At 38.9% G+C, this 15247-nt stretch overlaps 1 protein-coding gene across 1 annotated transcript in view; it reads right to left on the bottom strand.

The window, feature by feature from the left end:
* Window positions 1-15247, bottom strand: part of URB1 (URB1 ribosome biogenesis homolog) — an 81366-nt gene that overhangs the window by 6237 nt on the left and 59882 nt on the right. Inside the window, 5 exon segments of the mRNA XM_042458659.1 lie at window positions 1532-1641; window positions 3471-3614; window positions 8401-8507; window positions 9007-9118; window positions 11050-11210. Of these exon segments, the coding sequence (XP_042314593.1) occupies window positions 1532-1641; window positions 3471-3614; window positions 8401-8507; window positions 9007-9118; window positions 11050-11210 (634 nt within the window).

The raw sequence follows: 15247 nt of genomic DNA on the forward strand, positions 1-15247 counted from the left end.
TGAAATTAAATCTTCAGGCTATATCCAATTAACCTCCTCACCACTGGAATGGGAAATGTGGGAAATTTCCCATCCCCACTCCTCAGAATCTGCCTTAATGTGTTCAGGGTCCACAATAAGATGTGGGGGGTAGCTGCAGATGGAAGGAGAATAAAGATTTTCTTTTGGAAAGGTTTTAACAACAAATTTAGGGCATTCATATTTCTCACAGCGAAGGCATTATTTTAGGAACTGGTAGTCATGAAAGAGAAACTATTTTAAATAGCTTTACAGAAGGGGTGGGAATTGTATGGTCTTCTGGTTATTGGTGAACTGCTTCTCCTAAAAGTCACCTATCATAGCCAGTGGCAAGGAATGTTGAAAATTGCAGTTACAGATTCAGACCAAGAATGTGTTGGGTGTTTCTGTCAGTTTTAACTACAGCAGTGGAAATGAAGGTTTTGGCAGTAGAAATAAAAAGGTCTCAACACAGTGGTGGACGCATTAGCTGGATCATGTTCTTGGAAACTGACAGGCAATGTTTGGATGCAATTTTCTTTGACCCAGTTTAATATGACTCCTTACGGTTTAAGTTAAAGATTGCTGAAGTTACTAAATGGCACAGGTGTGTATCAGCAATGCTGGACAATGACACAGGAGAAACCATGGTTACCAATTTGACCTTTACATAAGATACTAGCAGATACTGGTTTGAACTTTAAGAAAGAAAACCCTTTCAATTTTATTTTTTAAGAGAAGAGGATGTTGGATTTTATTTGCCCCCCAGAAACGATTTAGGCTTTTAATGAATTATTACCAAAGTGAGTTGTTCAGTTATCATTTTGTTACATTCCATTTCATGAACATTTAAAATGCCCCATCATCCCCCTGAATTAAACAGGAAAAGTGGCACAGAAGTGTACAGTCGGCCCTCCATATCCATAGACCATGGATTCAACTATCTACAGTTTTAAAATATTCAAAAGAAATATAAATTTGAAATAGTAAACCTTGATTTTGCTATTTTATATAAGGGACATTTCACTATATTTAAGAAACGTGAGCATCCTTGTATTTTGGTATCCACAGGGGATCCTGGAACCAACCCCAGCATATACCAAGAGACCACTGTATAAATAAAATAAAATGCTCCCTTCAAGAATTGTTCAACCAAAAAAAATATATAATATAGTAGATTGTGCCTGACTTTATGAACCTATGGCTGTTCATTGAATCATAGAGTTTGAAGAGACCGTATTTTAACATAGAATGCTTTGCGTCATGGAAACACAGACTTCAGAATAATCTCTACAGTCTGAAATTTCAACAGGGACAAGGATTTGATACAAGTTTTGAACTCTGATTTGAAAGATCTGCCTTTACTGAAATTTTAAACAACTCTAAGCAACAGAAGCATGTAAATGGCTTAGGTTGTTCTGACTGCATACAGTGATGTGTGTCAGCAACAAAAACTACCTCACACATATGCTTATTTAATATGTGCAAGAAAAGTAAATAACTGTCCCTGAACTATGAGAAGCTCTTTGTGTACCTTTTCTCTAGGACAGATAATATCCAGGTTAAAAGACTATGATCTCTTATTAGTTGATAGGCCGCTTTTGTGATATATGCTGCATTTTGGAGTATTTCTAGAATCTGATGCTGAAAGACAAAACATTATAGATTGTTACTTAAGAGACAAGGAAAGAGTTCTGTAGCACCTTAAATACTAACAGGTAAATGTTTTTCCCCCTGCAACAAACTAACATGGCTACCATTCTGGAATCAGTCATTAAACAATCTGACATGGGCTGCATCTACACTGCAGAATTAATGCAGTTTGACACCACTTAAACTATCACAGCTCAATGCTATGGAATTTTGGGATTTGTAATTTTGTGAGATATTTAGTCTTCTGTGTTGGAGAGCTCTGATGTCACAACAGATTACAAATGCCAGGATAAAGCCTTGATGTTAAACAGCATTAATTATGTAATGTATCAACAGATTGAGGCTGCAAAAGTTAAAGGGTTGTATCCAACTGTGTCCATCTGCTTATGTAAGGCTCCTTGCCACGCACGTGGAGCCTTCTGTGAAAAGATAGTGGAGGGAGGCAAATTTTGCCGATTTCTTATTTTTCCTGTAGGCTTTCTATCATCTTACACATTGTTCCAAATGATCTCCCAATCCAATGGAGAATAATGAGGGGGCAAAGAAAAGGCAGTCTGCAAGCAAAAAGACAATCAAGTGCAACCCACAATATCTGGCAAGATATAGGGTATTTTGCTTCAAATGTTACAATTAAGTTACTGTGTGCATAAATCTTTTCATAATAAAAATATCAGATTGCCATTATAATTAGAGAAGGGAAGAGAGGAGCAGAAACTATTTCAGCATAAAGAAACACAAGTTTCATTAATCTTTCTTGAATGTACATAATGAAGGGTTTTTTCTGCCAAAATTACAGTAGAATGTTCCACAGTTGTATAGCAATTTTCCATTCATACACAAACGTCTTTTTAATTATTTCACAGTAAAATACTATCAGAAAATTGTTTACAATACCTTTTTTTCAAATAAATACAACATGAGGGTAGTATATAGTGGAACACATGGACCAGATTGGGAGGGTTACCCTAGAATGGTGGATAAAGGCAACACCTTACCCATTTCATAAGTAATTTCCTTCATGCCATAATGAAGACTAGAGTTATAAGGACACTTGATGACTGCTACTGTATTTCTACTTGTTTAGTAAATATACTCCAGACTCTGCAGCTAGTGTTTTCAATAAGTTAATCATGTTTTTATATGTACCCTTAGCACTAAGAGAGAAAATGTAATTTTTTGCCTTGGACTTTTAGGTCCATTAACGTATACCTACTAAAACATACAATACAACTAGCAAATAATAAGATTCTATTGTTCCATTTAAATTGCCAGTGTGGTGTAGTGGTTTGAGCATTGTACAATGACTTTGGAGATCAGGGTTCAAATTCTTGATTTGCCATGAAAACCGGCTATGTGACCTTGGGCGAGTCACACTCTCTTGCCTCAGAGGAAAGCAATAGCAAACCTCCTCTGATCAAATCTTGCCATGAAAACACTGCAATAGGTTCGCCTTAGGGTTGCCGTAAGTTGGAAATGACTTGAAAGCATTGTTCTGTTTAGCTGGTTAACAGTCCTTCATAACCTACAGAGCAAAACTATGCAAGTTCATTTGAAGTTTATGTCACATTATGTTCAGCTATAATTAAGCTCAGGGAGTGCAGACTTTAATAACATACCTAGCGATGATTCACTGAAGTTATATTGAATTTATCATACCATCAGATTTTACAATTAATTTCTAAAGCACAACACCAGAATACTTTGCAAATGTTATCATGCTGGCCACAGAAGTTAAACACTTGAGATGTTAAAGCTAACTGGACTGCTTTCACATAAGATTGAACCAAAGTATTTCTAATGATAAAGAAAGTCTCCACTACCTGGGTGGCTTCATCACATAGTGGGCTATGGAAGAAGGACAGAATGACATGGAAAATTCTCTGGTGATCATACAGCTCATAGCAGTGTTTATCTCTGAGTCCTTCTCTAATAATGGCTAGGACCCATTCACGTTCCATTTTGTGCTATAACACAAAAAACAAACACAAAGTGCTGTCAGAGAAACAAATAACGAAACTAAATTATACAGGTTTTCCATTGTATTTCCTCCCCATATATATTAATCTCAAACTAACATCTGTTTTAGAATAAAACCAAAAAAGCAGATAGCTGCTGTGGTTCTTCAAGTGGTCATCTGTGAACTCAACATATATAGGATTCTCTGCACCTGTGCAAACCATCTTCAGAAATTTCTAGAGCAAGACCTCTTGCCCAAGCCTGCACCCTGTACATGCTCAATATTGTTCCTATTCAAACTTCCTCAGTTCCATATCTGCCAGAGTAGCCAACAACCAAGGAAGTAAAGCAGGGCCTATCCATTTGATCTGCTATAACTGATCCTAAAGAACACTCCCACTTCCGACTCAGTAGTATGGGAACAGATGACGATTGGATATTTTAATAATTGGTAGCAGTTTTATTGTTTGTATTTTTAGATAACATTGTATTTGCATTTTGTACTACTGAATTTTTTGCTGTAATCCCACCTCAATCTGCAGGGAGAGGCAGGAAATAACCACAGTTACAAGTAAGCCACCTGCTTTTCTTCTTCATGGTCTCTGTGACTCACAAATAAAGGAGACTGGCAAGCTAGACACACCTGGATGGAGTCTGACTATGGTTGTGATGAATGAAACACAGGCAAGCCAAAAGAAGTAGAGTCTCAGGCCTGAATATCAAGTACTGTAGTGCTTTAGAAAGGTGAATGGCTGAGCGCAAGTAGCCGTTGGACAGATAGTCTGAATGGGCATACCAGCCAAGAATGCAGATGAAGTGGACAGAGCTCTCATGGAATGATAACAGACAGAGGTAGGCTCTGGCTTCCTGGCAGATGGTAGGAGCCACCTTGCTTATGAGTCCCATAGCATTAAAAATCTAGATTTCTTGAAATGCTTTGTCTCATCAGCACAGAATGCAATGGCCTGTTTGATGTCTAGTGTGCACCAGACTTGTTGGCATCAGCTAATGGATTTGGGAAGAAGGTCAGAAACAAGAGTTGCGGAGACAAATGAAAGGGGGAAGTCACTTTGGAGGGGAAATGACATCTGGAAACAGGATCACCTTGTCCTTGTGGAACTGGAGGAAGGACAAGTCCACCTTCAAAGTGGCCAGCTCACCCCCTCTCCTAGGAGAGATGATGGTCACAAGGAATACAGTTGTTCATGTGAAGAGCCAAAAGTCACACAAGGCAAAGAGTTAGAAAGCATGCCTCCTTAACAGGAAGAGACCAAACCATAAGTTCCAGGCAGGAGTGATGGGAGAGGAAAAGGTATTAACAAAACCTCTGAAAAAAAGGTTCAGTTAAGTTTCAAGGTCAAATGAAGGCTGAGTGAGCAGCCACATAAACTCCTATCAAAGAAATAGAGAGTACCTGTGAAGTGAAGGAAGACAGGAATGGAAGAATATAGTTGGAAACTGGATGGCAGTATACCTGAATGTCACTGAGAAAATAAAGAAAGCTGTTCCACTTACAGCAATACAACTTCCAGTCCAACGTGCAGAGCAAAGGGTGGTTAATGCCTCTGGAGGAATATTCTCCAAGCCATGAGACAAAAATTAGAAAGATCCCAAGGTCAAATCCAACCACCAGCTTGGGTGACAAGATGACAAAATAGGAGTCTGCAAACGCAACAATGAGACAGGTGCAGGAATGTGGAGAACTATCTTTGAGGCCACAAAGGTGCCAGTAGAATTAAGTCTGTATATATGTCTCTGACCTTCTCCATGATGATAGTGATGAGGGGAAGATGTAGAGGAAAAGATAATTCTAGTGAAGATCTAGCATGTCTGGCCTAGGAGGTCCCCAGCCACAATAGCAAGGGCACTGATGGCTGTCACTGCTAGCGAACAGGTCCAGCTTTGGATTGTCTCAATGGTCAAACATCTCATGGAGGACACGAGGAAGCAGCTTCTACATGTGAAATCGAGTTTGCAATCTGGTGAGAATGTTGGCCAAAATGTTTTCCTTCCCTAGAAGGAAACTGTAATAGCAGTGATATCCCTCATGATGCATCTTGATGGTGAGGTCAGAAAGAATCCAGGAGTGAGCACCTCCTTGCTTGTTCAAATAAAATAACATGTTATGTTGTCTGTCACAAACTGAACATGAGGTTTAGCAAGAAAAGATTTGAAGGCTACAAAAACTTTGAACACAGCAAGTAGTTTGAGAAAGTTGTTGCAGCTCCTCTTTTCTTAAGGAGGCCAAGTACCTCTAATGGCTAGAGTCTCCATGTGAGTTCCCCATCCATTATCATTATTCTTATGGTTTGGGGGATGGAAATGGAATACCCATTAACAGGTTTGACAGAGTAGCGTAGAGTAGCAACTGATGAACTGGGAGAGGGGACAAAGCCTTATTGGGGACCATCCAATACTGGGATGAGCATGGAGAGAAACCAGTCCTGGAGAGTATGCATTCAAAGCTGAGAGAAGGGGGTTGATAGTCGAGGCTATCAATATGAGCAGCACCCACACATCCTCTGCTTGTATGCCTTGAGTTGATGAATGCAGAGAGTGACCACCACAATCTGGTGTGTGCTGTCGAGAGGCAGGTATTTTCTGCCCAACTGACAATCCAGCACAGCACTGATGTATTGGATGTGTTGGATCAAATACAACTGTGATTTTCTATGGTTTATAAGGAGGCCAAGATCATGCAGCAGAGACATGGAGTCAGAAACTTCAGAGGCAAAGGTTGAAGAATGGGAACAGAGAGAGTATCAGGAGGGAATGTCACAGACAGAAGAGATGGCTCAGCGCTCCTTCCTCAAAGTCAATGCCAAAGGAACAGCCTATTGTTGAGAAAGGGGAGGAGGAGCAAAGGAAGCCAGAGGCCTCACACCCACTGATCAGGTGAAAGTTGGTTGATCTACAATAAGTGGATGACCAGATGGATGAGGCGGATTCAAGACAGGCCAATGGTGGGGCTCTTGGGGCTGGTGGGCCTCAAAGCAGTCATTGTTGTACTGATCTACTGGTGGAGCTGGGGGAGGATGATGATGATAAAGAAGCTTCTGATGACATGGTTCCTGCAGCATGCTAGGCAAGTGCCGATGAACTGGCAACCTGGACCTGTCCCTGGGGATGTGAGGCACAAGCAAGGAATGGTAGATCTACCTCTTACTACAGTGACGATGGAAGATTGAACAAGCACCTTACCCTACAAATGCAACACCAGACACTGGACATCTGTCAGGTCCAACTCCAGGACAAGAAAGTCTTCTTCCAAGTATTCTAGAGTACAGCTGGCCCTCCGTATCCATGGATATTTTTATCCATGGATTCAAGCATCCATGGCTTGAAAATATTCCCCCAAATATATAAATCCCAATAAGAAAACCTGGATTTTCTCATTTCATATAAGAGGTACCATTTTACTGTGTCATTGTACATAATGGTACTTGAGCATCCACGGATTTTGTTATCCACGTGAGGTCCTGGAACCAAACCCCAGGAGATAACAAGGGCCACTGTAGGAACATAATGAGTCACAGATGAGGCCAAGTCCACATCATCAGATTAATGATATTAGGCACCATTAGGACATTTGACTTCTTTGGACAAACTGAAGGTACACGAGCAGGCTTGGATTTTTTCTGACAAGATAACATGTTGTTAGAACGAATATCAACAGATTTGGATTTCTTCTTACAAACTGAAGAATCATCAGAAGGCTGAAGCCAAAGTTGATGGTATTCAGGTTCCTTATACGTGAGGGACGTTTTGTCTGTATTAGAACTATTTTGGGTGGTGAGATCAGTCATGTTAATACCTGGTTCCCAGAGAAGGGCTTTAAGATACAAAGCCCTGTTCTCACGGGCCTGGTGAGAAAAGGCTCTACACTTATCCATAATGTGGGCCTCCCCCAAGCCAAGGAGACACTTAGAATGGCTGTCCGTCTGGGGAATCTTCTTTCCAAAGGAGCCACACCTCTTAAAGTATGTTGTAGATGCCATAAATTGCAAGGCAAAGAAGAATAGCTAATGTACAAAGTCCCCTACAAAGCAACCATGATGGCAGATGAAAGAGAGCTGTGGAGATCTGAGGAACAACTGCACTGAGCAGGTGTGGTGCTGGGTGGCAGGGAGAGGAGGCTTGGTCAGAGAGATCTAGCTTTAGAAATTTCCAAAGATGGTCCCAAATGTGTGAGTCACAGAGACCATGAAGAAAAATGAAAATCTACTAGTGCTCTGTGACTCACAATCACAGTACTAATGGCTTTATTTACTAAGATAATCTAACCTCTATGAATCAGAAAAATCTAACTGCAGAAAGCCACCTCATCTCACTTCAAAGATTTCATAGACCTTCTGTGAAACTATACTCAATATATGACAGGACTATGTATATTCTATATCAGAAAGTTCACTTGTGACTGAATATAGATATAAATTAAAATGGCCACATTTCTTATTTTAATTAAAGACTCAATAATGTTTTGAAATAAGTAGTGAAGAGGTAGAAAGAAAAGGACAACTTAATGATTATGTTTCAACAGGAGAGTAAAAAAAATCTCCATAACTGAATAATTAGTTTGTGATCTTGTATTCAGCACTGAAGATCCTGGGTGATGCCTCCATCCATAGAGAACTAAACAATGATGTTCACAAAATAAGACAAAGTACAAAACATGGAGTTTCTCAGAAACACTTGATAGTGAAGTTCTTCACTAAATTCTGTATGCACTAACTTGCAGGCACAAAAGTCGTTCTGTTTAGGAATGACAGTCCACACAGCATAATTTCTTATTACCTCTAAATCAAAACTGTAGAAAAGGTGAAAAAATCCTGGCACTTTCTTCAAATCCAAAAATTGGTGAGAGAGAAGGAACTTGTTCAGCTTTGTGTACATGTGTTCCTCTGTAAAAAAAAAAAAAAAAAAAGAATGGTTATTTTAGCATGCAGATTCATCATGTTTATAACTAACTACTCTGAAGAAACAACTGTGGCATTATGATCAGTAGTGCCACACACAGGTAGCTTTCTCAGAATGCCATTAGCTTCAAGGTCCCACCAGAAAGCAAGGTACTTCAGTATCAGCCTTTATTCCTGAACATTCATTGGATACCTTGGACTACATCCACAAAAGCTTATGCTATAATTAATTTGTAAATATTTAAGAAGGAACTAGACTCTTCATTGTTTTTGTTGCAACAGACTGACACTGTTGCGCCTTTAGAAATTATTATCTAAATCTCAAAGCCATCTATGACCATTAACAAAGGATCAAACAAACAAACAAAAATCCACTAAAAACTTATTAGAAATATCAGATATCAAAAATATTCTTCCCTTATAAAAAAAAAAAGATTAGAGATTAAAGATTAGAGACAAACACAAGTAGTTTCTCCTGTATTACCTGGCTTCAGCATTTGCTGGGCTACTCTAGATATATAGAGTGCCAAAGGGAAAGTAAATCTCAGATTTGGTTGGCTGATTCCATTTTGCACAACATCCATAAGGTAGAGCAACTGCAGCATAAAAGAAATGGAGATAAACAACTGGGAAACAGGATGTATGAGGTCATCAGGCACTGCTCAAAAGCACCAACAAAATTAGTCTTTATAAAACATCAGGATTTTCTCTAAGGACACTGCCAACAACAAGAACAACAACAAACTCTCACAGCCTGGTACCCTCAAAGTATTTTTAAAATGAAATAAAATGAAATAGTCTCAATTGAAATAGAAATGTTATATCTACTTTGAAATTATATAAAAGAAATCATCACTAGAACAAATATTACAGGAGAAAAAAGTTGCATGAATGGTACTAAACTCCACATTTAGATTTACTCATATGTCCTACACTTAAATTAAAAATCACCATCACATGTACCATACAGGAAAATAAGCAAGACAGAATCTTAAGAGGTGCTTCCTGAATGTATCTAGCCTTAACTGGGCAAATATTCAAATGACTGTATACAGCATCTTGTGGGAACCATGCAGCCTTCTGGCCATTATACCAGGTGCTAGCCATCAAAGCCATTGGTGAATAATGCTGGGAACTGCAGTCCAAGAATATTTGGAAGGTTGCATGATTGCCACTTCTGGTATACAAGACGCTGGATTAGACAGACCTTTAGTCTCACCCAGCAGGATTCCATTTAAATTAACTATTAGTTTTCTCTGCGGTTTTCATTCTGGAAGAATTTACTGTATTCCTGATGTTTCACCTGCATCTATGGCTGGCATCTTCAGAGGTTGGTGGCATGGAAGTGTGTGTCGTTGTTTGGGAGGAAGTGGTTTACATGTTAATGGTGGAGTTAGTTTGTGTGTTATCCTGTGTTGAATGGCCCAGCCTGGATGTGTGTTGTGGGGGGAGGGATAGGCAAAAAGGATTTGTGTCTATTTAATTGGTAATCCATTGTCTGTTGAGTGTTGAGTTTTGATTTTGATGTTTTTCAGGACTGGTAGCCAAACTTTATTTACTTTTAGCATTTCTTCTTTCCTGTTGAAGTAGTTCAAGTGTTTGTGGATTTCAATGGCATTGTAAACATATGGTGGTTAATGGAGGGCACCAAGGAATCCCAAAAGAAGATCAACATGTGCTTTATAGACTATAGCAAGGCCTTTGACTGCATAGATCACGAAAGACTATGGAATGCCCTTAAAGACATGTGAGATGTGGTGCTGGAGAAAAGTGCTGAGGTTACCATGGACAGCCAAGAAATCAAACAAATGGGTCCCAAAGCAAATCAAACCAGAAATTTCTATGTAAGCCATGATGACTAGACTGAGGTTGTCGTACTTTGGCCACATCATGAGGAGGCACGACTCACTGGAAAGAATAATAATGCCAGGAATGATAGAAGGAAGCAGAAAGAGAGGAAGACCACATGCTAGATGGATGGACTCTATTAAGGAGGGTATGAATTTGTAGGACCTGAGCACAGCAGTGGAGCATAGGGAATCTTGGAAATGTCTCATCTACAGAGTCGCCATGGGTCGAGATTGACTCAAGGATGGATAACAACAAAACCTGTGCATTCTGCGCTGGTAGTTGCTGGCATGGTCCAGAAATTCAGTGTTTTCAAATAGCATTCTGTGCCCTAGTAGGTTTAATAAAATAATAAATAATAAAACTTGTATTTGTATACCGCTTTTTCTTCTGATCAAAGCGGTTCACACTGTGCCAGTTATGTGACATATGTCACAATACAAAGCAATACAATACATCAAACAATACAGTACATTAGCAATTTCATCAACAATTTTACACATAATTTATAATGTATTCTGCTAGTGATGATTTTTCTGGCAGTGTCTCTCGTGTTCTTTGATTTGTGTTTGAATGCTGCATTTGGTAGTCTCTATGTAGACCTGTCCACAGCTGAAAGCCTTCAACTTTACGTAAGTTACTGTTGTTTAGAAGCACTAAAATGTTAACTTGTCCTTACCTGCTTCTGTTCTCGAAATCGAGCCCCTTCCAGGTGAGAGTGAAAGGCATTCAGGACATAGTATGCTGCTGCTCTCATGTTACAATCATAGCTACTAAGGGCTGCTACTGCTAGGCCGAAAGCATTGACATCAACAAACTTGTGGCAAGCTACAACACATTCTGTGGAGAAGGAAGAAGGAAACCACTTTAAGATATTTGTACAGTTGGCCCTTCTTATACACAGATTTTTTTAATACATGGATTCAAGCATGCACGGTTTGAAAATGTTCAAAAAAAGTATAAATTTCAATATCAAACCTTGATTTTCCATTTTTTATAGGGGACACCATTTTGCTATGTCATTATATTTAATGGGACTTAAGCATACATGGATTTTGTTATACACGGGGGATCTTTAGTGCATAACAAGGGTCTACTGTAATAGAAAACTCAAAAATAATGCTTTGAAGAATATGTTCTATATATCTTAGAATTACAGCACCTCTTCAGCAGACATAATAAACACCTGGTTATAAAAAAGTTCTTTTATGTATTTTTCTGAAACAAGGAACAACTCAAAGTTGAATCCATTGAGCTGCTCCTCTCCTTTCTAAGCCAAAGGGCATGAGATATATTGCATATATTGCATCTGGTTTCACACTTCACCTAAAACACAATCATTAATACACCTCTCTGCATTCTCCTGTGATCAACTATACCAGGGTATGTTTTTAAGATCAGAGAAAACACATTAATTACCTGCACCACATAATGGTATGTACCATGAGAGGATTCAGTTTTGTTATATGTCTTCAAATCGGCTCTGATTTATGGCAACCCTATCATGGGGCTTTCTTGGCAAGTTTTATTCAGAGGTTTGTCATGACCTTCCTTTAGGCTGAGAGAGTGACTTGCCCAAAGTCATCTAGTGAGTTTCCATGACTGAGTAGAGATGCAAAACCTGATCTCGCAGAGTCCTACTGCAACACTCCAATCACTACACCATGCTATCAGTGATTAATAGTTAGCTAAAAAGGATTGTATTAATTATTATTTGTGGAGCAGTGATTCTAATTCAAGCTACTGATCATATGTACAGAACAGCTGACGGATCTACCTTTATTACAATCCCTCTTATCAAGAGAAGCATCCTGTAAACAAATGCAGAATATTGTTCTTTTTTTTAAGGACAAGACCTAAATAAACCAGCTAACACTAATCCAAAAAAACTGAATACCAATCATGGAAGAAAGCAGTTGCAAGAGGATCTGTCCTTGAAAAATGAAATCAATGCTGACATATAAAGTAGTAAACTTAATTTATGTTGGACATGCTGTTTATTTACAGAACCTTGAAAAGATCAGGGGAAGGCTGCTAAGATAACAATTACTTCGAGATATTGCCAGAGGGGTCTCTCCCTACCTCCTCCTGATTTTTGTGTAATTTGAGGTTTTTACATCCAGTGGAAATCAATTATAGAACATTTGCCTATAGGGTACTGCTATAGCACATGCAGGAAGCAAAAATATAACAGAGGCCCTTTGGGCCACCTACTGAAATAGCCCAGAATGTTAAGGATTGTTTTGGAAGACATGTTCAGAGTGAGGGTAGTGTAATACAGTCAAAAGATTTAACAGAAGCAGATTTTTTGTAGGACAAAAGAAAGCATTGAAATACAGAATGAGTGGTAGGAAGCCTTTGTAATCAGACAAATTGGCTAGCAACTGCGGCAAAGAGGAACCAAAACAAGATCTATAACTTGGATGACATTGTTTTTTGTGGGTTTTTCGGGCTATGTGGCCATGTTCTGAAGAACTCTTCCAGAACATGGCCACAGAGCCCGAAAAACCCACAAAAAACTATGGATGCCGGTCATGAAAGCCTTCAACTTCACATTGGATGGCATTACTGAGAAAGACAAAATGCAGGGAAGATAGTTTGGTAAACATCTGGGTTTGGCTATAAATGGGATGATATACCTGTGACGTAAGCTAGAGAAAAGTAATGTTTTCACATTCACAGAACACCTTGCACAGAAAATAAATGAGGAGAGAGACACACAGACAAAAAACCCTGCAAGCTAAGTGAGACTGCAGTAATAAAACTACTATCCTCCCTCACCAGAATAAGGAAAATAGAAAGTAGGAGTGTAAATAAAATCATCCATGAAAACAGGATATGAAAAGAAGCTATGCTTTTCAAAATAAGCACAGGGTGGGAGGAAGACTGCTATTCCAAAAATAGAAATCCCCTGCCCTCTCACCAGATGAGCTTTTTAAGCAAAGGGGCTAAAAATGTTATCAACCCACTTACTCCAAGTACTGCATGCCCTAGGAAACTGAACTGAACACGCTTGCTGTACATATTTCTCAAAACACCCCTTGCACAACATATCTCTTCCCAGCTACTTCCTTTTACCTCCATACTTGTCCTCAGTCCCCACCACCTCTGCTTAAAAGACCTTAGGAATGGGCCTTCCCGCCAAGATTCTTGTCAGCCCTCCCAACTTCAACTTAATCAATACAGGGTCAACCAATATTCCTCCAAACAAGATTACCTTCACATTTCAATCCATCTCAGACTCCTGCAGCCAAAACACTCTCAGGGCAGGACAGGGGAAGCTGGAAATATTTTTTGGGGGGGTGGGGGGGGGGGTGAGGGAGGAAAAGAGGAAAGACCTCAAGGAGGTGTGATCCAGAATTCCCAAGTATACTATGGTTGCCTTTTGTTACTTATTCCCAACATAGAACACTATTAAAATGCCACATTAAGTAGGCTTTCTTCCTCAACAGAGTGCAGCCTCAGCTAATTCTTCAATCACTGCAGAAAACCCCTCTCTGCCCCAACCTGTTTATAATCAACCAATGCCCCTTAAGCAGGTTTTTAAAAACAACATTTGAGATGGACCAGCCCTGTGATTACTTGACATTTAAATTATTATTGAAGATAAGAAATACCAACCTTTTTCTGGTCAATGTTATATTTGATCTCTGCTCATTAAAACTATTTACTCTTCCTTTTAAAGCTTTAAAATGATCAGTCAGCCATCTGTTTTTGAACATGTCATGGCTACTGGGCGAACACAAACCAGATGTCACAATACAGCATTTACCGAGAAAACAATGTGAGGGGGCAGCTGGAAACGTTGCTCAAAATGAATAGGACACTAGTTTTCAAACTTTTTTATAAATATGTGCCAGTGAACATAAAATATTTGTGCACTTCAGGAAAGGGATACAAAGAGTCTGCATCCAGTTATGTAAATCCCTGTCATCTTCCACAAAACATTAACACCAGTTATACCGAAGACTGAAGGAGAAATTTAACCAAGACATAAAGACATAGGGTATTGGTAAAGCTGACATTGAATTTGAAAAGATAAATGAAGATAATAAAACTCATTTATTTTGAAAATTAGATAAACTGATATTAAAGTATGAGATGGAAAGTGAAACGATAAAGGAATACATGATTAAATGAGCCAAAGATATGGGCCAAAATATATATATGTGACTCAAAGAGAAAAGAACTGGAAAAAAAGAATATGATACACTCTAAATTATGACATAAGAGAGAACTTGTTTAAAATGCAATACCAATGGTATCTAACTCCTTTTAGACTTCCAAAAATGAATAAAATTAACAATACATGTTGGAAATGTGAGAGAGAAGTTGATACATTTTATCACTGTTGGTGGAATTGTGAAAGAGCAAAAGAATACTGGAAATTAATCCACTCCCAGGTTAAAAAATGTTAAATATTAATGGACGATCTGATTCTAAAATGTATCTACCATATATACTCGACTATAAGTTGAGAAATGTATGCCTCAAAATTGACCCTAAAATTTGGGGTAGACTTATATAAGAGTCAATACACCAGTAGTGCTTAGGAGGGCCCTAAAGCAAGCAAGCCTGATGTCCCAATTTCCATTGAACACCAATTCCTTCCCCCTCTAGCCCGTTTTCCAAGCCTTTGCTTCCTATTGGAAAAACTCCCCATTTAAGCCCACTTCCCTCTTTCTCTGCTCTGTTTTGCAAGCCGTTGCTTCCTATTGTAAAACCTCTCCATTTAAATCTACTTGCTTCTTTCTCTGGTCCATTTCGCAAGCCCTGGGTTCCTAAGGAAAAACCTCTTAATTTAAATCTACTTGCTTCTTTCTCTGGTCTGTTTTGCAAGCCTTTGCTTCCTATGGAAACAACTCTCCATTTAAATC

Source organism: Sceloporus undulatus, chromosome 3, assembly GCF_019175285.1.
Source record: "Sceloporus undulatus isolate JIND9_A2432 ecotype Alabama chromosome 3, SceUnd_v1.1, whole genome shotgun sequence".
Classification (NCBI taxonomy): domain Eukaryota; kingdom Metazoa; phylum Chordata; class Lepidosauria; order Squamata; family Phrynosomatidae; genus Sceloporus; species Sceloporus undulatus.